This window comes from Leptodactylus fuscus, chromosome 1 (genome assembly GCF_031893055.1).
Source record: "Leptodactylus fuscus isolate aLepFus1 chromosome 1, aLepFus1.hap2, whole genome shotgun sequence".
In the NCBI taxonomy this organism is placed as follows: domain Eukaryota; kingdom Metazoa; phylum Chordata; class Amphibia; order Anura; family Leptodactylidae; genus Leptodactylus; species Leptodactylus fuscus.
Window position 1 is genome coordinate 103,670,447 of NC_134265.1, and position 26,558 is coordinate 103,697,004.

The 26,558-nt window shown below is 41.2% G+C and overlaps 1 protein-coding gene across 3 annotated transcripts in view; it reads left to right on the forward strand.

Moving 5' to 3' along the window:
* Positions 1-18,157, forward strand: part of SFSWAP (splicing factor SWAP) — an 88,933-nt gene extending 70,776 nt beyond the window's left edge. For all 3 annotated transcript variants that reach the window (XM_075274865.1, XM_075274874.1, XM_075274883.1), the window contains 3 exons: positions 12,969-13,130; positions 13,606-13,678; positions 17,730-18,157. In XM_075274865.1, coding sequence (XP_075130966.1) covers positions 12,969-13,130; positions 13,606-13,678; positions 17,730-17,795 — 301 coding nt within the window. In that variant the 3' untranslated portion in view covers positions 17,796-18,157. The remainder of the gene's footprint in view (positions 1-12,968; positions 13,131-13,605; positions 13,679-17,729) is intronic.
* The last annotated feature ends 8,401 nt before the right edge of the window (positions 18,158-26,558 follow it).

The window sequence follows — 26,558 nt, forward strand, 5'->3', positions numbered from 1 at the left end:
GAGCCCCTAAAGTACCAATACAATGGAAACCCCTCAAAAGTGACCCCATTTTAGAAACTACACCCGTCAAGGAATGAATCAAGGGGTATTATCATTTTGAGCCTAAAAATGCTTCCCAAAAATTAATGTACAAAATGAAAATTTTAATTTTTCAAGAAATATGCCATTTTGGTGTCCACTACATTGCACCCACTTTGTGTTGTCAGAGACCTGCACTCCTAAAACTATTAAGTGGGCCATCCTGAGGGGCAAAAAATTATATATGTGGGTGTAAACTGCTGCTTGGGCACACAGCAGGGCTCAGAAGGGAAGGAGCACTACGCTTTTTGGGGTACAGATTTAGAGGGACTTTCTGGGCGCCATGTTTTTGCAGAGCCCTGGAGGTGCCAGTGAACTGGAATTCCCCAAGAAGTGACCCCATTTTGTAAGGGCAATTTTAGGCTCTCTGCAAAAGTGTCATGGCATCCAAAAAAACCAAACCGTCTAAGTCTGTGCTCCAAAAACCAAATAACCCTTCTTTCCTTCTGTATCCGGCTGTGCCCCAATATCAGTTTATACCCACATATCACATTACATATGTTATCCCGGTTACACCAGTGTCATACATGTGGCATAAACTGCAGTTTGGGCACACAGCAGGGCGCAGAAGGGAAGGAGCGCGATGCGGCTTTTGGAGTACAGATTCAGATGTTTGGTATCTAGACGCCATGTCATGTTTGTAGAGTCTGTAAGGTACCGGAAAAGTGGATTCCCCAAAGGAGTGACCCCAGTTTGAAAACTGCACCCCTCAAAAAATTTCTCAGGGGGTGTAGTGAGTATTAGTATCCTGGACGTGACTGCACAGCGGATGGCGAAGAGGGAATATATAAGCGGTGCGGAGGACATTGGGAACACCACATTCCCTACTATGTCCCAGTAGCTCCTATAATTGGGGGAGTCACTCTGGGGGTCACTTTGGGGGTCACTTCTGGTGTCTTTTCGCTCATAAGCTATAAACATGGGGTGTCCCCTGATATCCGCTCGCACCGCTTATATATTCCCTTCCTGCCGCAGCCAGTTGTGTTCTAATAATTTGGCGATTTTTACGGGCTTTTGTTCTTGCATTATTAGATGCTATATTTTCTTTATTTTTCTGGTGACGTGGACATATAAGGGCTTGTTGTTTGCGGGATGCGATGTATTTTGTAATGACACCATTTTTGGGTGCCTACAACTTACTGAATACATTTTATTAACTCTTTTTTTGCTGGATTAAAAAAAAAAATCAATTCTGGTATTGCGTTTTACCTTTTAAATTTTTCGCCATGCAGCGTACAGTATAAGTAACATATTATCTTTATTCTGTGGGTTGGTACGGTTACGGCGATACCTCATTTATATTATTTTTTTATGCAATACTAATTCTGCAGAATAAAAACACATTTGGGGACATAAATCAATGTTTTTTGCATCGCCATCTTCTGAGAGGCGTAACATTTTTATTTTTTGGTTGACAGTGTTGGTTGGGGGCTTATTTTTTGCGGGACAATGTGTGCTTTTTATTGGTACTGTTGTTAGGTGCATTTGACTTTTTGATCACTTTTTATAGCACATTCTGTAAGGTGAGATAGCAAAAAAAAATCACTACTTCCAGCGGGTTTTTTCCGTTTTTTTTTCCCGTCTTTTACCGTGTACATTAAATATTGTTTCAGTTTTATTGTACAGATTGTTACGGACGCGGCGATACCAAATATGTATTGTTTTTATTAATTTTTAGGGGTTTTTTTTATATAATTTGTTTTCTATAGAAAAAAAGGGTTTTGGGGGCTTTATAACTTGATTAAATGTTTGCAAACACTTTTTTTTTTTTTTCCACTTTTTTTTTTTTAACTTTTTCATGTGTCCCTATGGGACACTTAGAGCAGTGATGATTGCATCACTGATTCTCTAGTATAGAGTGAGACACAGGCTGCAGTGACAGCCTGCGTGTTATCACTCTATAAACAGGAAGTGAGCTGTGCGGACGGCACAGACTCACTACAGAAGATCCCGGCCAGGATAAAACCAGGATAAAAAGGTAAGTGGGACTCAGGGCTGGCTGGGGTCACTAAACAGACCCCTGGCCACATAGTGGGGGTACCAGCACCCCCCGATCTCGCAGCGGGGGGTGCCGGGGACCCCCACAAGATCGGGCAACCTGTTGTTTGCCGTGATCATGTTTGATCACGGCAATCAACGGGTTAAAACCCAAAATCGGCACTCATGTCCGATGGAGGGTGATGGAGCAGGGTGTTAGGTGTCAGATACAACTAACACCCGCTCCTAGAATGCCCGCACTGCGCTGCGGGGATTGTTTACATCCATGTGGTACTATTACCACATCGGTCGTGAAGCACTAGACATCCATGTGGTAATAGTACCACATGGGTCGGGAAGGGGTTAAACTATTTTGTGGAGAGGGGGTTGGTGAACATTTTGTATAAAATTTGCAAATGTTTGTGCAAATCCTGATGTGTGCAAAAAGTGCAACTTTTTTAATACCTTGTACACAAGAAAACTGGTGTACAGGGCACAATAAATCTGCCCATAATACTATAGGGCAGCTCATACAGAGTCCAAGGGTACCTTTTTTGATTGTAATCTAAGATGCCAACACTGAGAGATTCAGTTTTTTAGAAATATGCAAAACCATCCCCAAATAATATTGGGGGGAGGCGGCAAATCTCAGGTTCAAGAGCACTCGGTGTTGGTGCAACAAATCATAGTATAAAAAAAAAGCTACCATTTGAACCTGTGTGAATTACCCTGTAGTCCTATGGGGGACAATTTACAAAAACTAAGGGCTCGTTCACACAGGGCCACTGGGGCAGAATCCGCCTACAAATCCACCTCCATACAATAGTGGTCTATGTAGACCGCTAGCATTTGTTTTTCCACTAGCGTTTGTTTGCCGCTTGAGGAAAAAAGAAATGACATGGCCTTTCTTGAGGCAGATTCCGCCTCAGAAAATCAATGCAAGTAAATGGGAGGCGGAAAAAAAAACAAACGTTTTTTTGAGGTGGTTTTTTGCCAAAAACCGCTGCAAAAACCACCTCGTACAAAAACCGCTAATTCCTGAAGCTTTTTTTTTTTTTTTTTTTTTTCCAGGACCAAATTCCGCCACCCCCTATTCACATATGATCTAGCCCTAAGGGTGCCTTCACACTGCGTGTCCGAGCGCAGCGCTTCAAAACAGAGCCCATTGATTTCAATGGGTGCTGATATACGCGCACTACCCATTGAAATCAATCGGAGGCTTTTTTACCTATTGATTTCAATGGGTAGCATGCGTATATCGGCACCCATTGAAATCAATGGGCTCTGTTTTGAAGCACCGCTCTAGGACATGTGTATACGTGTCTAAAGGAGCGGCGCGCTACTCTGTGTGAAGGCACCTTAAGTGTAAAACTTTGTTACCCATAACAACCAATCGCAGCTTTGCTTCCATTTTTCAAGAGCATTACAAGAAATGAGAGCTTATCTGTTTTCTTTTAGACTCTTCTGAATCCTCTGCTATGTGTTGCATTTACCTGATGTCCGTCCAGACAGCTGTAAAGGAGTAATCAGATTTCATCATTACTGACAGTCTTGCTCATGTTCCTACTCTCCATTTTGAGGGTGCTTACAGCTTCAGCATTTGCAGTATATACTGAGGAAGTTTCTCCTTGTCCATGGAATAAGGAAATCAATACTTTATTCTATGTGATGCCGCTTCTCGGTAGAAAGTAGTCAGGGGTTCCTGATCCTTGGTAACGGACTACTTGTGCATTAGTGTAGAGCACTCCTTGACCCTGATGTCTTCCATGTAGTCTTAGCTCTGTGCCTCCACCACAAAACCTCTTCTAGGGCTATGTGCCTGCCGTATCCTTCAGTTTAATGTGCTCATTTTTAGCAGCTCTGCAAATGATATCATAAGAAAGATTCCATTTCTGCTGGAGTGCGCTTGTGATTTTGGCTAGCAATTAAGATGCATTTCAGAGAAGCTCTTATTCGCGCTCTTCTTGCTCTTGCAATGATTCACTATCACACTGTGTAATAAGTGAGACAAATTAGGGCAATTTAGCTCATAGATATTCTGCTATTCTCCAAGGGTCATTTCTGAAGTCGGCTCCTAACATTTGTCCTGTTGAAGGATGATGCTGTTCACATTTTTAGAACATGGGGCTTCTTTACATTTAGATGTTAATACCCAATCTTTAATTTGTAGCTTTTCCGATTTTTCAGACTGTACATAGATTTTTGCTATGATTTATCTGTTGTGCACGCTCTGTTTTAGTAGGATTTAGTATTGCATAACCCGTCTCATGTAGTTGAAATGAATAGAGTCCTTTCTGTGTAAAAGTTTAATGAGAATTTTGCATTTGTTGTACAGCAGGAACAACTGCTCAGACAGATAAAGATGAATACTATGTATTTTGCAGAAAATTAAAAAATGTGTTCATTATTTTCCTGGTTTCAGTGGGAACTTGGCATTTTTTTATTTACTAGCATACTTGAAGGGGTTCTGCTAAGGTTAAAGCTTATCAGCTCCCTGTGGGATCATAAGGACAGGAGTTCCTCCTTCCCCTGTGCAGCAGCTTCTATTCTCGCCTCCATTTAAAGGAATTGTTATAGGAGGAATATGCATCAGAAATTTACAATATTTAATCCATGCGTGTAGACCTATTGCTCTCCATCTTATGGAAAATGTGCTTCTGGAGCAGCTGCAGTGATTCTGTGCGGGTATTTCATGAGGCGAGGACAAGCTTGGTCCTTGTTTCCCTGAGCATGACATGACCCCGAGTGAAAAGGGTCTTCTTTCTGCTGGTTCCCCTGCCTCTTCCAATCCTGACCTTTGTGATATATATAGGAACATAGAAGTGGCTGTGCAGCTTCTATGCTTTGTTCTACTACCTCTGTTTTGGAGAATCCTTGCTTATTTCCTCTAGTATCAGGGCCCAAGTTGCAGGCCGTACAGCTTTCATCTCTTTAGTTAGACTTGATCATGTTACTGCTCATTCAGTAACTCACACCACCATACGTATAGTAAGTAAAGCAATGGTTTATTATACATATATATGTACATTTGTAGAGCACGAACTGACTGACTGGCTTCCTTCATGTTATGAGCCTGTGCAATGACCTTATCCTACCCAGGCTGTGGAGTCAGGTTTGGGGGCAGTTGCTAATCTCAGCTTCATAGTATAATATAATGAATAATAATTTTTAATTATATTATACAGGTATTAATATTGTATAAGTCAGATATAGTTTGTTACATATTTAATTTCATAGGAATTCAATAACTAGATTTTTAATGAATTAAAGGCTCTTTACTGCTTTTGTCACCCTTTTGTGAAGGCATTAGTCACAGCAGAGCAAAGACCTGGAGCTAATGCTCACGCTCCCTCCCTCCCTCCCGAATAGCTGCACTTTAAAGTTAAAGGGGCTCTATCAGTAATATTATGCTGATTAAAGCCCCACATATGCGTGCATAGCCTTTAAAAAGGCTATTCAGGCACTGCTAAAGTTATATTAAATTACCCCCCCCCCCCCCACAAACACACACACACCTGTTTAAAAAATAAAACCCTAACAGACAATATGTTAATCTTAACTATCGTGCACGTTGGGCGGGCATTGAGGGTTCGACGTCATCTTCAGCCACACATCCTCTTCCAGCGATGTCCTCGGGTCCCGTCTTCCTCCGGCGCTCGCGAACTGCCATTGATTAAAAAAAAAAATGGCGCGGGTGCATGCGCAGTAGTAGTAATAGTAGTAGCAGCATGCTACTGCGCATGCACCCGCGGCATTTTTTTTTTTTATCAATGGCAGTTTGCGAGCGCCGGAGGAAGACTGGACTCGCTAAGGAAAGTGGTAGAAAAGACTTGAAAACTGATATTTTGCTCAATCTAAGTTCAGGGAAAAGAGCATTAGAAGTGTAGGGAATAGGGAGGAATTTATACAGATATGAAGCAGAACAGGGTTCATTGGGAGTGTTTGCAGCCGGGGAAATAGGAACAATCCTACTACACCTCACTACACTGACTGACATTATACTGCTGCTCATTGCAGGTTTGTAATAGATCATACCTGTGTAATTCAGATTTTTGGGATCATCTTAGTCCTTGTGTGATGCAAGGCACGGTGTTCTGCGCCACTTAAGAAAATTTAAAATTTTAAGGAAAGTGGCATTTGGGGTGCAAGACTTGAACAGTCACAAGTTATGCATACAGTAACAACGCTTTATGGTTTGTATGCCAGTGTTTTGACACCCAAACTCTGATAAATTGGCTTCATTTTGCATAGTGTTTTGGCTTTTAGACACTTAACTAGATCACAAAACGCGAAGGGCAGAACAATGACCGAGGAAGGGAACTGAATCGAAATCCGAATACATTCCTGAAAGGACATATAGCCCGCTAGTGACACATACCTTCTCTAACAGGTTCTTTAGACGGGCTCAGATAAAACAACCCATTAAAGTGTGGCTGTGGTACCAATAGCTTAATAGAATATGACTGCAGGGAAGCCATATGACCATAGACAATGCCTTCAGCTGTTGCAGGACAATGAAAGCCACAACCTGTGATTAATGCTGTGCCTTTTCTCTTTAATATAAATGGTTATAATTTTGCCTTTTTAGGAAGTAAAGGTTCATTCACTTAAGACCTATTCACACCTCAACACAACCTCTTATTAGCATCTGGTTGCTAGATATGTCTTCAAAACCAATAATCACATTCACACACATATTACAGTAGGTACATGCCTGTGGTTTTTGTTGTCCCCCCCCCCCCCCCTCATACACAAAAGCGTAATGTGATAGTTTGATAAATCTGTAAATCTATTGCCAATGGAGGATCCTGTAATAGAGGTGTTATCTTTCGTCGTTCTCCTGTAAATGAGAACTTTTCCTTCTGTAAATGAGAACTTTTCAACTGTTATCACTATAGAACTGGAAGCATCGCCCCATACTGAAAATCTTAAAGGCATTTTGGGACTGCTGAAACAAACATAACACAACGCTTCCATGACATAATGTCATCTGACAGAGGCTTACACCATCCCTAAGGGGACCTGGAGCTACCTGTGTAGCTAGCCTGTAAATATCTCTGACCATTACTGTGTTATCAAAATGCAAAGTCACCAAAAGTGTTACAGTTCAGATTATAACACTGCTGCAGCTGTCTGTTGTATTGAACTTTTAGCCTTGAAATTTTGTATCCGTAACTTGATACATTGATAACCTGTAACATGTACGATTATTTATCTTTTCCTTCTGCATAAACCAGGCTACTTCATAAATGGCCGACGCCCATGGAGATTCAGAAGTGGTAAAGATCCGCATTAAGAAGTTATGAATCTAATTATACGATACTAATAATTGTATATCGTACAATTTAAGTTTTTATTTTGCAGTTGGAATTGATAACTTTTTGTCACACCCAAAATTGGCCCCAACTCCGTGACCCTGGGTAGCCTGGGTAAATACTGTAGGCTTTTGGGCTCGTTCACACGGGGCAAGAAGGGGCAGATTTTGCTTCTGAATCCTCCTCAAAATCTGCCCCCTCACAATAAAGGTCTATGCAGATCGCTAGCATTCTCTTTTCGACTAGCGGTTTGTTCCCGATAGCGGGAAAAAAGAAGCGGCTGCCCTTTCTTCAGGCGAATTCCATGGCTGATTCAGTCACAACGTCCGCCTCGCAGCAGCACCCTCCGGGATAGGCCCATTCATTTGGTCCTACTCCGAAGCGGGAAGCCGCGGAAGGCACATTTTGGTGCTTTTCTGACACTGCTTCCTGCGTCAAAATCAGGACCAAAATACACGGTCCCATGCCACCTTTGGGTTGTTGGGTGTTTTTGTCAGATATATATATATATATATATATATAATATATATATATATATATATCTCATGACATGGAGATTTAAAATGAATACAACCAACAGATCTTAAAAATGTTTTTATCATAAAAACGTGACTAACTAAATCATTTTCTGATGACTTATCTCTTTAGCAGTGTGTAGATGGATGGCAATAGTATATCAAGAAAATAAATCAATAACATAACATAGATTGCTCTATTTCAACGTCTTATCCTCAAACAAGTGGTCAGGGGAGAGCGTAGTACAAGTTGAATTGATATTTTAATAGACGTTTAAGTCGTCACCACTAGAACGGTATCATCATACTTTGTCCTTATCCAGGTTGGCTGTTCGTACCACAAAGACAAAGATCTATACCCATAAATAAAATATTAGAAAGATCGCAAAGAGAAATGAAGATTGTTTTAGCAAAGTGCATTAGAGTGAGCTCTAGCTACCTACATTACCCTGCTGTCTGTAAAAGTATAGATCTTGCAGGGTGCATATAAGTCTTGCTGCATAGCTCCTGTCACACTTTATATATACAATACGGCTTATTTAGACAACTGTAATACCGCTGCATTTTAAGGAAGGTATCATGGATACAATTCTTATCCTAGCCACAGGTTTGATGCTTGCAGATCTATAGGGACAGGATTTGTGCCATAATGCAGTCCATATCCTGCTAATATATTAAAACCCATCTGAATAAACCCTATGGGTATTTTTTACAGATAATGAACCGTCACTCGGTGGTTATGTTGGTGCCTGGAAATGGCCTCTCACCGCCATATCAATATAATAAAAGAAATTTCCGGCACTCAATGAGTATGCTTCCAAAAGTGAATATTTATTTTGACAAAAATGTTTCGGTCTAGAAGACCTTCGTCAGTTTGTCTGGAAAAAATCATACAAATATACAGATTGTGAGAGATAGATAGATAGATTAGATTACAAGGTGGGTAGACGTTGGTGGTGTACAGTGGCCAAAATTGAAGAACATTGGTGGTGTAGCGTGGAGAACAAGGCCAAACGGCCTGTCAGTAGCAGTCCCGGAGTCCAAATGAGTGAGGAGAGGGTAACTTCCGGTTTGTGATCGCAAAACCGGAAGTGCGTGCGTTCCACTGTGTACACTTAAGGACAGACACAGACTGTAAAAGAACACACATGATGTCCCATTAAATCAATGCAAAATGTGACTGACACAGCTAGTGTCCAAGGCTAATGTCCGCGCAAGATTTTGCGCGGACATTAGCATCGAACACTAGCTGTCGGACACCAACGGTAGTGTGAACGCTCCCTTATATTTTCCCTATAGATTTAGTAATGATAGAAAATATGCAAATAAGAAAACACAACAAAAGCGTAATGAAAAATGCTGCAGAAAATATACAATGCTGTGCTGAAGTTCACTTCTGTCCCTTCTGTATTGTTTGGCTTGTTTCGCTCATTGATTTCTCACAATTGTACTGCAGGAAGGGGTACTAATACAGCAGGAAAATGAAGTTGGAGTTCTAGAAAAAAAGTAATTTTAAGAATTTACTTTTTCATTTGACATTAAAAGCACGGTTCTATGTTTCTATATAACATCCATCTCTCTGCCATTTTCAACAATGAAAGTATGCGTGTTCATCACATGTCTGTGTTTAGCTTTTTTTTTTGGCTATTAAAAGTAGATCAGTGGGTTGGGTGATAATTAAAAAAAAAAAAAAAAGGGGGGGGGGGTGTTAAAAAAAAATCTCCTATTATACAGTCAATGAGATTAGTTCCATAAAACCAGAGATTGTCTGTCTGAGTCTTGCCCTTATTCTCCAGTCAGTCTGAAATTAATACCCCCGTCATAGTAAGCCAGAGAAGGATTGTGTCTTCCTCTCCCATTCAGCACATCTAAGATACAGCTGGCTTCCTTTATATGCCAGCTTCTAGGCACAGTCCCATCTTAAATGTTTACATTTAATTATTGATGGGCAGATGTGCCCAAAAGACGCTCCATATCTTCCCTGTTTTACAGTGTGTAATCTGCCGTTAATATCATCCTAGAAACTAGAGGTTGTTTGTTTTTTTTTTTTGGTGTATAAAACCTTCAATAAATAATTTCCTACATACACTGCATAAAACCCTGAATGGAAAATGCCTTAATTTATTTCTCTGGAAAACACGATAAATGAAATCTCCCTTGTGAGTCACATCTCCATGTGTTAAATAGCTCCTGACTAGACCATCCAGCAGTACACTATTAAACACACAGTTTGAGCTGCTTCTCTTCCCTTCCGCAGTGCTCCACTACCCAGATGAAGGCAGAAAGATGATGTGGGCCTGTTTACCACAGCAGTAACAATATTCTGCATGCGCTTATAGTGTGTGGGGTTTGGAGATTAGCAAAATAGGGTTGTTACTCACCCAGGTAAGGGCTCATTCACATCTGCGTTCTCCTCTCCATACTGCAGGTTTCCGTTTCCTGCATAAAACAGAGCAGGAGACGGAAACCTGCAGGAGGCTTTCTCACCCATTCATTTGAATGGGTGAGAAAGCTGTCCGGCCATGAGCGGCGGTGAGCGTTTTACGCTTTCCACCGCTAAAACCGGGTTTTTTAATCCGGACACAGTCGGACATGCAGTACTCTGTGTCCGGATTTAAAAAATCTGTTTCGCGGCGGAGAGTATAAAACGCTCACAGCCGGACCCGGTCTGTGCTTTCCGTCTTCTGGCATGCAGAAGATGGAAACCACAGAACGGAGACCCTGAACGCAGGTGTGAACCTAGCGTCACTCTATCACTTCATGGCCAGCTATTACCGTATATACTCGAGTATAAGCCGACCCCCCAAATTTTACCACAAAAAACTGGGAAAACTTATTGACTCGAGTATAAGCCTAGGGGGGAAATGCAGCAGCTACTGGAAAATTTAAAAAATTAAAATGGCTGAGTTCTTGGGTGCAGTAGATGCTGGGAAAGGGGAGGGTGTGTTTTGGTTGTCTGTCTGCCCCTTCCCTGAGTTTGAGGACTAGGCTTTTTTACCCCCACTTGGAATTCAGCCTGGCTGCATATAGGGTATCTGCAGTGCTCCTATTAACCCCTTCCCGACGGAATAGAAACACTGCAGGTACCCTATATTCAGTAGACCAGGCACTTTCAGACACAGGGATACCTAATGTGTATGTGTCTCACAGTCATTTTCTACTTTGAGGGCGGGTTCACACCAGCGCCCAATCTCCGTTATGCAGGTTTCCGTTTCCTGCCCGAGAAACATTCATGGGTTTGAAAAGTGTCTCCCGGTGAGCATCTTCTGCTCTCCGCATTGAAACCGTTTTTTTGGGGTTTTTTTTTTAGTCAGACATGCAGGACTTTGTGTCCGGTAAAAAAAACAAAAAACGGTTTTGCCATGGGCAGCAGAAGATGGCTCGCCCACAGACACTGAATGTCGGTTTCTGTCTTCTGCCGACAGAAAACGGAAACCTGCATAACTGAGATCAGGTGCTGTGAACCCGCCTTTATATGTATTCTAGGGAAAGGAGTGATTTAGAACTTTTTTTTTATTTTATTATATTTTTTTTTTTAAACTTTTTTTTTTTTTTTTTTTTTTTTTTACAATTTTTTTTTTAGCCCCCCCTGGGGGAATTGAACCTGCAGTCATTTGATTGCAAGTCCCATAGACAGCAATACAAGTGTATTGCCGTCTATGGGAGATTCTCTACATTACTATTACGGCTGGTCATAGACTAGCCGTAATAGTACCGTAATATAGCGATGACAGGCTGGGAGCCTTCATTAGGCTCCCGGCTATCATCGGAACAGGTCGGCTTCTGCGAGCTCGCTGCGCAGGAGCCGGCCTGCAACTTTAAAGGTATGGAGCAAGCCGAAGAGGGGAGGACATCTCCGGAGGGCACTTCCGCTGTAACGCTTACAGCGGAGATGCCAAAGTTTATGCCTACAATCAGAGATCGCAGGCATAAGCTTCAGCATCTCTGCTGTAAGCATTACAGCGGAGGTGCCGGTTTCTATGGAGACCGCTCTGCAGAGTGGCGCCATTACATTTACAGACCCGGCATCCAGACACCGGGGCGGGTGCCGGGGCCCACAGCATCGCCACGCTCCTGCCAGGGGTTTGCGGGGTCTGCTATCCTGGCCTGCTACCAGAAAATTACCGTAATGACCCGAATATAAGCCGAGGAGCACTTTTTCAGTACAAAAACTGTGCTGAAAAACTCTGCTTATACTAGAGTATATACGGTAGTTTTCGATCTCGCCCTTGCCCCATTCATTTATGTGGCACGTTTTAAGTGGCAGATTATAATCATTTTTTCTCTTTACAGGAACCTGATGATTTTATTTATTTAGTTATTTATTTGACTCTCTATATTGTTTGAAAGCGCACGCCTTCAATAGTACCTTTCTACTTGGTGTCTTTCCTTAGCCTGCTTTGCCTTTTTTCTTTTCCTAGCATTGGTTGCTGTGTAAACGGGATGTCTCTCTGCACCCTGTAATTTCTGTTCAGCGCTGCCATGTAACCTGCAGATCATGAAACGCACTTGTGTTTAATTCACATTTAGTAGGCATTCATGGGGGATTTTCAGCTGCCCGCTCTTCTGATCGCTGGGACCTGTGGATAGGGGATAAGTGTAAAGGGCAAAACACCTTTATTTGACTTCTGGACCTTTTTATTGTCAGGCCAACGTAATTTGCCCAAACTTTATCCAACTAAACACTAGATTTTCATTCCACCACAAACAATGGTTCTGATACCATACATTGCCTATATATGACCTCTTATAATTATCAGTCCCGTTAGACCGACTATGCCTGTCTTTTGACGGCTTGGACTCTCTGTACTTCTGTAACTGCAACTATAGATTTTATGTCCAGAATCTGTTTTGATGCTGAGAGTTATGCTGAAGGATGTATTAAATGAGAAATATTATTGGTAGAGAGGCTGCAGGTTCAGCACTATAGATTGGCATCACTTGACACACAACTCTTTGTTTTCCCAAAGAACAGTATTTGATTCAGTGTGTTTTAGTTAAATACCTAAATTTATCTAAATGACCTGTATGATGCATTAGATTGACGGATTGCGTTAATAGTGTGTATTGTGTTTCCTTGCAGGAGTCCTTATGGGAATGGAAAGAAAAAGCACTCCAGGTCAGAGTCAAAGTCCAAAGTGAGATCTCGTTCCCGCTCACCTAGCAGACAAGGGCCACAAAGTTCAATACACTCAACAAGTATCTCTCCTGTGGAGAGCAGAGGATCTAGTCAGGAACGTTACAGGTAACTCCGCTCATGTGCCTGCATTGCTGACTGACTTGGTTACATGATCTTTCAACATTTGGTTTAAAAATATAGGCTTTTTGAAGTATTTTAATAAGTTTTATTTTTTTTTACCGGTGTATTTCACATTACTTACAAAGTGAATTATAACAAAAATAAGGTTATCCAAGCTGAACGGGACCTTCAGTTGTGCCATTAACTCCTTCACTGCCTGTTTCCTTGTGTAAGATTTGCTTTTCAGGAACATAGAAATTTTAGATTGATCATATCTATCCTTTATACTGGTGACCCAGCTTTCCCAGAAACATTCATAGCTTTGAAATGGCTGAATAGAAATTTTAACTGCTTGAAAGAAAATGACTGACTGAGTTTTATTTACTGGGATGTTTTATTTCTACTTCCTCCATATTAGCTTTTGCATTATTGATCTTAACAAAAGTAGTATAATAATGTAATAATGCCTTTGTCATTACAGGGAAAGGGCCCAAGACAAAGATGGTCACATTGCATCAGAAATTGTGTCTTCTGTACAGTCCAAAATAACTCAGGTAATTTATCACAATTGCATTAGACACCATTGTTAATACTGTAAACCTCATGCACAACCATATGCATGTAGTTGGTCCATGGCTGAATGTCATGGACCACACATGGATGACATCAGTGTGCTGTCCCTGCCTCCATACCCCTATCTCGCTTCTCTGTCTGGGCTGCAAAACAGGTAGATATAGAAACTGTCCTAATTTTTGCCCCGGGTTCACGGTCTCATACAGGGGCCTGTGATAATGCACTGACATGGGTTTTAGGCCATAGAGCTTGAATGGGTCAGTGTGCTAGCAAAAATTGCTTCTAGATCCTTACCCAAAATTCACACAACAGAGTTACATCCGTAAAACTCAGTCTGTGTGTGGGCCGGATTTTCTGACCTGAACTGCATGTTGAAAGAGGGACTCCTAGTGGTATAGTTGTCTATGCAGCTAGGAGCCCCTGCCTCCCATCAACATACTGTCCTGTACCAATTATAGTACGGGCTACTATGTCGCTGGGAGGCAGAAATTCCCCGCAGCATAGGTGACCTAGCATATAGATGACTATACTGCTAGGAGTCCCTCATCTGGTATAAGGTGCAGTCTGGTAAATCTGGCCAACACAGTTTCACAGCTGAAACTCTGTGTGAATGTGGTGTTAGACCCAGTGTTTGGCATCATTGGAATGTCTTGTTAGGATATTGAATAAAAAGAGCACCTCTGTAAATACTGGCCACGATTATCAGATAGGTCTAGAGAGAGATTCCCTCTTATGACAGTTTCGTAAATACTTGCATTGCCTATGAAATAATAATTCTATATCATCTTTTCTCATAAGTCTGCTGGGGCTGATCCTTTCTTATTCCTCCAAGACATTTCTGTATATATTGACAGATGGTTCTTACCAGTTGGGGTTGTATTTACAAAGTCTTATAGTGTCCGTTCTGTGCTGACACTGTCTGAGCACAATCCTAACTGGTAGCTCCCAGTTGGAACAGTATATGGGCTAGTTCACACGGGCACAGAGGGGTCAGATTATGGTGAGGAATCCACGTCATAATCCGCCCCCTCACAATGGTGGTCTATGTAGACTGTTAGCGTTCTTTTTCCGCTAGCGGCGTGTTGCGGATAGAGGAAAAAAAGAAGCGAGCTGCCCTTTCTTCAGGCGGAATCTGCGGCTGATTCAGCCGCGGCGTCTACCTCGCGGCAGCACCCTCCGGACTTGGCCCATTCTTTTGGGCCTAATCCGGAGCGGAAAACTGCGACGGGATGCCGTGCACCTCACCGGCATCCCACCGCGGCAGCCGTGACGGAATATGCACATGCAAATTATGAGAGAAAATCATCCAGAATGTGGGGGCTACAAATATTTACTTAAACCATCATTTCGGGAGGGGGGAAATACCCTCTTTAATTCTCAATAGTGGAGCTTTACCCATGGAACACAGTATGTGTATATGTTGATAACAATGAAGCTATTGGCCTGGATAATCTGCTCTTCATCAAGGTACAACACAAGTTGCATCAAGAGAAGAGGACTCTGTAAGCATTTCAGCATGTTAACTGTCTAGACTCAGCTATGTATTTTACCATAGAACATCAGCAAAGAAAGGGTTATTCTTCAAGGTTCACATTTCGCTTGCTCATAATGAGTGGTAATTGCTGTGTGAAATCTCTTTAATTATGTGGATCTAGAAAGCTGCCTTTCCATTGTCGGGTTCACTAGAACAAATCAGACCCTAATTGGTAATGTCAGCACAGGCCATAGGTTAAATGAAAGGAGTAATTAAATACCAGCAAGCCGTGCAGAGATACGCAGTACGTGGAAGAGAAAAGGCACGTGGGAATCCCAGCTCTACATAACCACAGTTGTCAAATCTGAATGCAAATGCTACAAGTTTGTAGTTCTGCAGGGGAAAGGCCCTTTAAGTAATTTAAAATGTCAGGTAACCTACCATAAGCTATACTATATCTAGTATAGTACTTAGCTTCAATACTTCAATACTAGACATAGCTAGAAGATGGCCTAGATGAGGTTGAACTCAATTTCATAAAAATTATGTATTAGCAATTTGTGAAATGCTGTGTAGTATGTCTATTAATATTCAGTGGCTTTGATACCAGTGGTAGAGGGGCTTTGCCAGACCTAGAAAAATAGAACCAAAAGATAGCTCACACTTTCCTTCTAATCCTATAGTAGTCCAACAACAGTGTTGTGATTATGGGCTAGGGCTTCACTATTTTTACCTAAAAAAATAAAATCTCAATTTTTTTTCAAGCTTATGGTCGATTCTCGGTTTTATTGTCTATTTTCATGTTTTTCCTTAAAGAAATTAAAGTTCAGTGAGCTGGCTCAGGGAAGAAGCATATCTGATGCAGACCTCCTCATCCTACCACAGATCTATTCACTACAGTGAAGAAAGTGTTGGTCATCGCTTGTATAGAATAAATCAGACTCCTTGGCAGGACTAAGGTTCCGTTCCCAAGGAGTAACCCGCCGTTCATTTAGACACGTAAACACGTATCAGAGCGAGGCGCTTCAAAACAGATCCCATTGACTTCATTGGGGGCCGGCTTATGCGCGTTACACATTGAAATCAATGGGAGGCTTTATAACCCATTGATTTCAATGTGTAGCGCGTGTAAGCTGGCACCCATTGAAGTCAATGGGATCTGTTTTGAATCGCCTCACTCTGACACGTGTTTACGTGTCTAAATGAGTGGCGCGCTACTCCGTGGGAACGGAGCCGAACAGCAATTTCATAATTCAAATAATTTTTTTTAATGGAGAATTAATTGAATTAATTTGATTAATTCCACAGCCCCATCCTGCACTAGTCTATGCTAAGGGTAATATGCCACTCATTAGTTGCAGCTGTAATCTGCCTAAGCATGGCACATGTCAACAGAAAGAGACTGGGCTTCAAGCTATTTTAACTCATTAAGTCATATGCAGTTTGTTTATTTTTTTTATTTAAAACTCCAGGTAAAAAAAAAAAAATTGCATTTTGAAAGGAATTCTATCATTAGAATCCCATATTTTACTACTAACCTGTAGGAATAGCCTTACGAAAGGCTATTCTTCTACCTTTAGAAGTCTTCTCCGTGCCGCCGTTCGGTAGATTTCCCGGTTTTCGTCATTATGCAAATGTGTGAGTGTGAGATCAAAAGTGTGAGGATGGCCCTTTACCGTTCAGTCGTGACTGGCCCAATACACAAAATGGGTCCATAAAGGCATAGTTGGATGGGATGAGCTTGGTGTGGAAGAACTGACCTGGCCTACACTGAGCCCGTATCCCAACCCTACTATACACCTTTAGGACAAACTAGAATGGGGATTGAGAGCTAGGGCCTGGCATCCAACATCAGTGACTGACCTCAGTAGCTCTTCAGGATAAATAGGGAAAGTTCCCCCCAGATCCACTCCAAACTCTTGTAGAAAGAGAGTGTAAGCTATTTTAGCTACTCCATATTAATGACTGGATTTAGAGATGTCCCATCATCTCCTCTAGGTGTAATGTGTAGGTGGTCCAATACAGTATATAGACAGAAGTGTTTTATATTGACTTCATGTATTCCAGGTCTAGTTTTGATGTTTTGTTTTCTAAAATGGAAGTCTTTTTTTTACACCAGTTATATCATCATACTTAATATGCTTTGTACATTATTCTTTTCATTATGTGCTTATGTCAGATATTCCGGTAACAAAGGTCCCTATGCTTATGTTGCGTAAGCTTCCTGTGTTTTCAGTTTTTTTTTTTCCCCTGGCATTCATTCAGAAACATAAAGAACAAGCTGGCAGACACAATATAACAAATGTAATAACCCAAAATAGAAGACAATGTAAAGTAGCTGCCTGGGTCATTTGACACCCTGATTATGCTGTTAAATTATATTAGCAGTTTAAGTAGAAGTGTAAAACATTGTTTGTCAATTGCCGCATGGGGATTTATTCAGAATCAGATGCTTTCATGTAATGTACTGTGTACATCTGTACAGAAATGTCCTTTCTGCAGATCAGTGATGCGTTTCCAGTGATGTTTAATATTCATTGTGTTTGGTTTTTTTCCAGGACCTAATGGCTAAAGTAAGAGCAATGCTGGCAGCATCGAAAAACATGCGCACGGGTGCTTCCTGATGTAGTCAATTATAATGGAAGGAAGGCCGTGCATCACAGGTGGAGATCCGAGATGATCCGTTTTCTCAAATGCTGTAATTCCACACGATTTCCATGTGAAATCAGATTTACAAATGGTCAATTTTTCATTGACCTTTTCCATTCATGTTTTGCCGAATTACATTTCCCATGATGCTCAGTCAGCCATTGGATACTATGTCGCAGGGTTTCAAATTTACGTCATTGACGTTGGACATCTGGTTCGACATCCAGTGGTGCGTCATAGGACATGTAGATCCACAACATTTTTAGTTTTGAAAGATATAAATTGACCAGCAACTCACCTTGTGTATATTTGTATATATCAAGTTTGTGTATTAAAGTGATACAAAATATTTTTTGTAGTGATTTTTTTTCTTCTTTTGGATTGTATAATAAGTCTACATAGAGTTCACTCAAGTAATTCCTAATTGAAGACTAGATTTCCTGTGGAGAAAATCCAAGGACTCGAGTAACCGGTGTCAGGCTACAATGAAAATCTGCCTCTAAATGGTCCGTTCCTGTTTTTTATACAAAAGCTTGTGGGAGATCAGTATACAAATATTTCACTTCATGGCAAATGGGAGCTGCTCACCTGTAAGTCTGTAGTTAAAACTTGATAGATTCCTGATAACCATACATATATATTTGATCTATAGCTAGTAAGTCTTTAAGACTCTTTAAAACTGGACGTTACTTATTAAACACCAAGAGCATTTATAAAACACTTTGGAGAGAGAAAGCTTTAAAAATTAGGCAAATACAACCTCAGAAGAATAACACATAAATTGTCATAATTTTTCACAAACTTCTTCTAAGTTTGTTAAAATAAAGTACACCCTTATTGCTTTCATAGGAATTAAAAGGGTTGTCCCATCACAAGGATCCTATCTATACTGCTTGTTAATGTGAATGTAAGACTTTTCCTAAATACATTGCTTCAGCAAAACTGCTTTGTTTGTCCACTATCTTACTTTATTCAATTTTTTGTGGCCACAGCCCTGACCTAGCTGCTCATGAGTCAAATGATGTATCTGCTGCTCTCAGGGGGAGGGAGGAGGGGCTAAGTGCACGGGAGCAAGCCTGTGTATCTAGCTAATCCTGTGTCTGCACCATGTGACCTAGGTCCTGCACTCAGATAGAGGAGCTGCTTTCATTTCTTCTGTTCCCCCAGTTATCAGGCTAATTCAGTTGTGTTCATTATGGCAGAGACAGGCAGTCTCTGTATGTAACACAGAATGGAGTTGCTGCTGCCTGTACTTCATAGTCCAATGTGGGTGGGCGGAGCTACACACAAATTTGGGGGTGGAGCTAAACGGCAGGTTGCCTGTGAAACCCCGCCCACCAAATGATGCAAGAAACCAGGAAGAAAGAAGATTTTACAAGAGTGAAGACTGCTGAGTATGTGAGGTGGGAATACCCCTTTAAGAGCACATGTTTTACCATAAGTAAATGTGACCACCTCTATAAAGTGAGACAGGAAGTATTAAAAAAAAAAAAAGTAGATACACAAAAAACTCCATTAGGCTAACGCCCCAATGGGCGGAAACGCATTGCGGTTCTTCCCGCAGCGCTTTCAACAGAAAGTTCACGGAAAACCGCAACGGTTTTGGAAATCGCAGCATGTCTGCGCTGCGATTTTTTTTATTTTTTCCCACAAAGTGGGCATGGGATTCGCATGAATCCCATCCACGTTGCAAGTACTGTAAAACGCAGCGATTTTTACTGCGGGGTTTCTGCGGCCAAATCGCGGCGTTTCCGGCAAGTGGCACCCCAGCCTTAGGCTGAAGCCCCACGTTGCAGTAACGCAGCTTTTTTTTGTTGTAGATTTTGCTGCAGTTTTTTGAGTCCAAGCCAAGAATGGCTACAAAGGGAATAAGCAATATATAGGAAGTTCTTAGTGCCCATTCACACGGGCACAGAGGGGGCAGATTATGGCGTGGAATCCACGTCACAATGGTGGTCTATGGAGACCGCTTGCGATCTTTTTTCCGCTAGCGGCATGTTGCCACTAGCGGGAAAAAAGAAGCGAGCTGCCCTTCAGGCGGATTCCGCGGCTCGTTATGCTGCGGTGTGCCTCTCGCAGCAGCAACCTCCGGAGTCGGCCCCTTAATTTGAGCCTACTCCGGAGGGAAAAGCCGCGACTGTCTGAAGTCGTGGCAGGCGGATTTTGGCCCGAGAGTGACGCGTTTCCCGTGTCAGTCTCTATGCCAAAATCCGCCCTTCCGCTCCCCTTGTGAACAGGGCCTAATACTACTTCCTTCTACTCCATCCTCTCCTGGCTTTGGATCAAAAAACCACAGCAAAATCTGCAAAAAAAAAAATCTGCGTTTCCACAATGTGGGGCTTCAGCCTTACATTGAAAAATATATATTTTAAACAAAAACAAACATACGCACACACACGGTGATACCCAACATAAGTTCCCACTATCCAAAATAGTGTTATGTCTCCTGTACTGTGAATGCTGTAAAAAAAAAAAAAAAAACAATGTGCAAATTAACGCGTTTGTTTCTTTGCTTCCCCTACAAAACAATAAAAAGTAATCAGAAAGTTATACATACCAAACATTGCTACCAATAAAAAGTACAACTTGTCCTACAGCAATAAAGTTGTAGGAGTCAGAATATGGTGACTTCAGAAAAATCATTAATTTTCAAAAAGTGCCGTTTTATTTTATAAAAGTGGTTAAACTTAAAATCCATTCTAAATATGGTGTTGCCACAATCTTAATGACCCACTGGACAACGCTGCCGTGTCATTTTTAATGCAGAGTGAACGTCATAAAAATACAATGCAAAAAATTATTTTACAAGGTCCCTCTCAAAAAGTAAATACAGCCTAATAAAAACATATATGCCCCAAAATGGTGGCAAATGAAAGTACAACGTGTCACGCAAAGAATAACCCTCACATAGCTACCGTATATATTCGAGTATAAGCCGACCCCCCTAATTTTACCACAAAAAACTGGGAAAACTTATTGACTCGAGTATAAGCCTGGGGGGGGGGGATGCAGCAGCTACTGGAAAATTTCAAAAATTTAAATGATCGGAGTTTTTGGGTGCAGTAGATGTTGGATGCTGGGGGAGGGGGTGTTTTGGTTGTCTGTCTGCCCCTTCCCTGAGCTTCAGGACTGTTTTTTCTTCCCTCACTTGGAATTCAGTCTGGCTGAATATAGGGTATCTGCAGTGCTCCTATTAACCCCTTCCCGATGGAATAGAAACACTGCAGATACCCTATATTCAGTGGACCGGGCACTTTCAGACACAGGGATACCTAATGTGTTTGTGTTTCAGTCATTTTCTACTTTTGTATGTATTCTAGGGAAAGGAGTGATTTACAACTTTTTTTTTTTCTTGCACTATTTTATGGGAGATTCTATACATTAATATTGTGGCTGGTCATAGACCCCCCCCCCCTCAAAAGCCGATGGGGGCTTTTTCAGCACAAAAACTGGGTTGAAAAATTTGGCTTATACTCGAGTATATACGGTATGTAAAATAAAAAGTTATGAATTTTGGAAGACTGGGAGGGAAAATATGAAACCTTAATATACAAACTACTGTGTCCTTAAGGGGTTAAAGCATGTGTTAACACAAGGAGAAAAGACTTCACAAAAAAAGCAACTGTAGCAGCACTTCAGATTCTTTGGAAATTGCATTAAAACCCTTCCAAGTCCCTTATTTTGTAGTCAGAAGGATTATTCACAAATAGAAAACATTTCATAAAGCGAACAGTGTTCCCAGGAGTGAATCTTTTTGAATGGTCTAACTTCTGACTAAATTTGCTCAGACAAAGAACCTAACCTTGGCAAGTAACTCAAGAGCTACATCTAAGACTTCAGGCCTCAGTGTGGTTAAAGTTTAAAGGGGCTCTATCATTGGGAAAAGTCATTTCTAGATAAGCACATACTTGCATAGCCTTTAGAAAATCTATTCCACTCCTACCTTTTGTATGTAAATCGCCTCAGTGATTTTTTAATGAGCCTCCTCCCTCTGCTCACAGTGGTCGCCCATAGATGAGTATTATCAGGAGGGGAGGGCGCGTTCCTCCCCGCTCACACTGTACAGTGCGATAGGCGCTGCTGTGGAGAAGGACGTTCTTGACAGACTATCAGGAACGCCCTTCTAACTGTAGAGAGCTATGGTACCAGGACTGATAGCTCTTTACCCGGGGGAAAGATCAGGAAAGCCGACAGTGTGCTGAATTCAGCGCACTGTCGGCTTTCCAGCAGTATATAGAACTCCCTGTGCCCCAAACCGTGAAAGGTCCTCTTTAAGTTTGACACAAAAAACTGGGGAAAAAAAAAAGCTTTACTGTAACCTGGAACCCTCAGCCATTAAACCACTTGTATGCCATTGAAGACATAGGTAGTTTCATAGGGAACATGCCTTTCTTGTGTCAGTGTGTGACAATCTTGCTGTTGAGAAATTCAGCTTTTGTTTCATATGCAAATGAACTGGGAGGAGCACTCAGGGCAGGGCTACAGCTGCTGCAATACCATCTTTTTGCTGATCCTGGGGATTGACGACCCTGTATTTATTACTAAGAAGGTCAATTTGTGGCGGAATAAGGCCCATTAGTGACCAATGCAGAAAGTCTACACGTCAGTCATGAATGAGTTAACAAACTGGAGAACATTGCAGCATAAGATATCTCGGAACACTGACAGAAGGTGGTATATGGCTATACGTCAGCATGTTTATGTATGGTCAACCTCCAACAGTGACCCAAGGAGTTGAATATAGTCGTGGACTGTGCATTGAACTCTGAAACTAGTCTGTGGCCAGTCCATGACATAATATGACCTGCTGTGTACTTAAAAATCTGCAATGCAGGTCAAATTCTGCCTAGAAATCACCAAGCTGTATAGATGAGACTTGTTTGTATTCTAGCCACTTCTCAGCTACTATATTCACTATCCATTTTCTGTGCAAAATTCAGGACTGAAAATCCTTAGCCAGGTAAACCAGGCTCTATCGATTCCCATCCACACATTGCAGAAAAATACATGCAGCGGAAATGCTGCGATTTCCAAAAACGTTTGTTTTTGGGAAATAACAGGATGTCAGTTATGTCAATGGAAGTGGCGGCATTTTCCCGGTAAGTAGAACTGAGGCAGAAAGTCCACAGAAAAGAAAAACTCTGCGGACGTCCTATGAAAAGTCGCAATGTATTTACACCGCGTTTTTTTTCCTGCAGTGCTTTTTTGCTGAAGCCTACTATGGGGGCTTTAGCCTAACACTCTCTTGGATGTTGTCATGGGTGATGGGATCAATCATAATTACTTACCGTTAATTGGATTTTTCAGAACCCGCTGTTCTTTATCCCTCCCTTTGTTTATGGTCTTTTGTTTGTAAAAATTGTTATACAATTTTTCAATATATTTTCAGTACTCTTTCTTCATGGTTTGCTGTCATCCATTGTGTATCCATCACATGACCATGGACTGATTTTTATCCAATGGATGACATCAAGCAGAGATCTAGAAAACCGTGAGGAATTGATACGGAAAGTATACTGGAAAACTGTATAACTTTTCTAATATGTGCAATAACATTTATTTGGGAAAGCTGGGTGAAGTTGTGTATCATAGTAGAAATATTTTGCACTTTGAATGTGACGGGCACGTTGTGTAAATCAATCCAGGTTGTAATGCAGCCAAATAGGAATATCATGAAAGAGGTGAATATATTTGCAAAGCCCTGTAAACTCTGAACTGTATGGAAAGTGTTGTGAATAAACCATACTGCATATAGCAGGTTCATTGTTAGCCATCCATTCACATTATCCTGCTGCTTACCTCACACTTCCAATGAACTTCTACTTCAGCCTTTGAGCCCTGAACCTTCCAAACTACTGTGCAGCTCTGGAACACAATAGTTTGTGACATATTGTATAGATGCTGGGTGCAGTGCTGAGGAATTATACGGCAATTTCATGCATTTCCAGTATTAGAATTCAGTCTCAATGTCACACTAGATATGCATATTCCAGAAACGAAAAGCTACTTTGCTATTCTAGTGTGAATATATACAAGTGATTCTTATGCATTAACTAGAACTGCCTTCACAGGTGTGAGAGATCTGCTAGGAATTCTGTAATTCATAGCATGGAATAGATTGGAGCACACTTAGAAGTTTCCGATGACGTGTCCACAATAATGTAGATGTAAAGTGTACCTCCAATTCTAAACAACCTTTCATAAATGAATAATATAGGAGAAAACAGGACACTTTGTAATATATCTTATTAAGGATTACTGTTTCCTTTTCCACTTTGTAAGCTGCTCTCCTGCCCCTTATGGTCAATTTTACTGCTTTGCTTACATTATATCCACCTCCGTATTCAGCCTGACATATATAACTATGGAGCAGGGAGAGGGGTTGAGTAGCAATTGCCTGCTGGCTGGTTAATTTATTTATTCTGCGTACTTCTAGTCTCTTATCTTTAACCTAGCAGTATTACAAAAGGAAGGAACAGCAGTGTAGCAGCAGTAATTATTTAGGTGTCTTTTCTATCCCTCTTCCCACTTCGTAGTCTAGTATGGAGAGAGTGACTGAAAAGTGAAAAACAAAACATTTCTTTTAATAAGATATATTACAAGGTTTAGTATTAACATGTACTATAAATTTATAAAAAGTAGTTTATAACTGTATGTAAGCGAGCACGTACCATATATACCGGGGGTTCACATGCTATCTGCTGCAGTAAAGATTGTTTAGTTGATAGCAGATCCTCAGCGTTGTCGTGTACTAAGACCAGGTGAACCAGGAGGAATTTCTTTGCTCTTCAACACTCTTCAGTGATTTTACAAAATGGTACAGATCAGTTCACAACTGGCCTTACAGACATTTTAACCGGATAAAAAAAAACAAAAAAAAACGAATCCTCACCTTAACATTTTCATGTTATTCCCATTCTAACTCATCCTAGATCACTGTCCATACAAAGGAAAAGCTGCTGAACCAGTCACTATCTGAGGCAGTTAGGGGTATATTCACACAGATGAATCTGCCACGGATTTGTGTTCGGATTCTGCTCGTGACTCTACCTCCCGTTGTTTTCTATTGGAAGCAGAGGTCCCAGCAGGAAGCGGCAAAAAAATTAAAAATCTACGTCCTGCTCGATCTAGCCGCGGATCCATGCCAAATAGGCCCATTTATGCAGAGGCATCATCGTTCCATCGCAAAAAAACGCAGCGGAAAATGAAGAGGAATTTCTCTTCTTTTTCCGTCATGTGAACTTAGCCTAAGTACTTGCCCTCTATTTGTGATTCACAATAAAAACTACATTACAAAAGTGCATCAACGTTTTATATGTGAAAGTTGTGGCAAATGGTAGGTCGTGCCTTAGTTGCGAGTCTGTATTATATTACATACAGATTTCAATGCAGAAGCCTACATTTATGATCCATGATAAGTAAGGTGGGGTTCACACATATACCATTGGGCCAGATATCTTACTATCTTAAATATATGGCATTAAAGGTGAGTCAGGCAGAAGACGGCCAAAACGGAGGTTCTGTTAGCTTCATCATATCAGAGATCTGGCACGGCTGTTAAAGTTGTTCGTCTGTTCTTCTCATAGGTGAAATTAACACTATCCTGCATTAGACATGTTTGAGACTAAGGCCAAACCGCGCTGGGTTTGGAAGCCACGGCGTGTCCGCACCGCAGAGTCCCATCCACTTTGCTGTAACTGTAACTCGCCACAATTTTTCTCACTGAGTTTCTGCCACGGGCAAATTGTGGCGTTCATGACCTGTGGGGCCCCAGCCTTTATTTCTTATGTCACTTCTTGGTTGGCATACTTCAGACCAGTAGATTGTGTCAAAAAAATTGACACATATTATGACTTCACTGAACCACAGCCAGCTTTCACAAAGTGAATACAGAATACATAAGTGCGTTGAATTATACTTGCACCAATTTTAGGGTAAATTCACACATGGCAGTTTTCTTGCAAAAATTCTAAATGGAACCCACAGATATTCATGTGCATGTTGGAGAAACAACCCCATTTAAGGCTAAGGCTACATTCACATGACAATGAAAACTGGCCATTTGATGTCCTTTTTTTTTTTTTTAACGGATGTTATGTCATTGGTAATTTCACTGTTAGTGAATGGGGCTGTCAAAATAAAGATCATGTCCTATTTTTGGTTGTTTTCACAGATCTCCCCATATTTGCTACCTAGTAGTAGCTACAGAAGGAATGGGATATTTAGTAGGCTCTTACACTTCTCCCATGTGCGCAATCAGAAAAAAAGACAAAAACAGCAAAATCTGCAACAAAAAAGCAGCTTTTCTGCAACCTGGTGCCTTAGCCTCAATGTATACAACAGATTGTTAGTCGCAAATAATTAACCCTATGGTAACAATAGTGCTGCATTTTTCACCATGGCAGTATTTCAACGTACAAATTTACTTGGACGTTTGCATTTAACAGCGTACAATCTGTTCCTTTAGTCTCTTATCTCTAGAAAGCGCGTCATCCATTGAGGTCCAGAGGCTTATTCATGATCTATCTGTTGACTTCGTATTGACATCAAGTCCTTGAGGACCGCTATGCAGTAAACTTTTTAATTTGTCTTATAAATATGCCAAAGTGCTGTTATGTTCATGCCGGCAGCTCTAGTATGATTCACATCATAATGCAAAGTGCTTGGTCGTGGGCCAGTCAAGAGCGGCTGGTATTCATTTAGCCACTCTGCAACGTGCCTCGTTTTTCTGCTTGTTT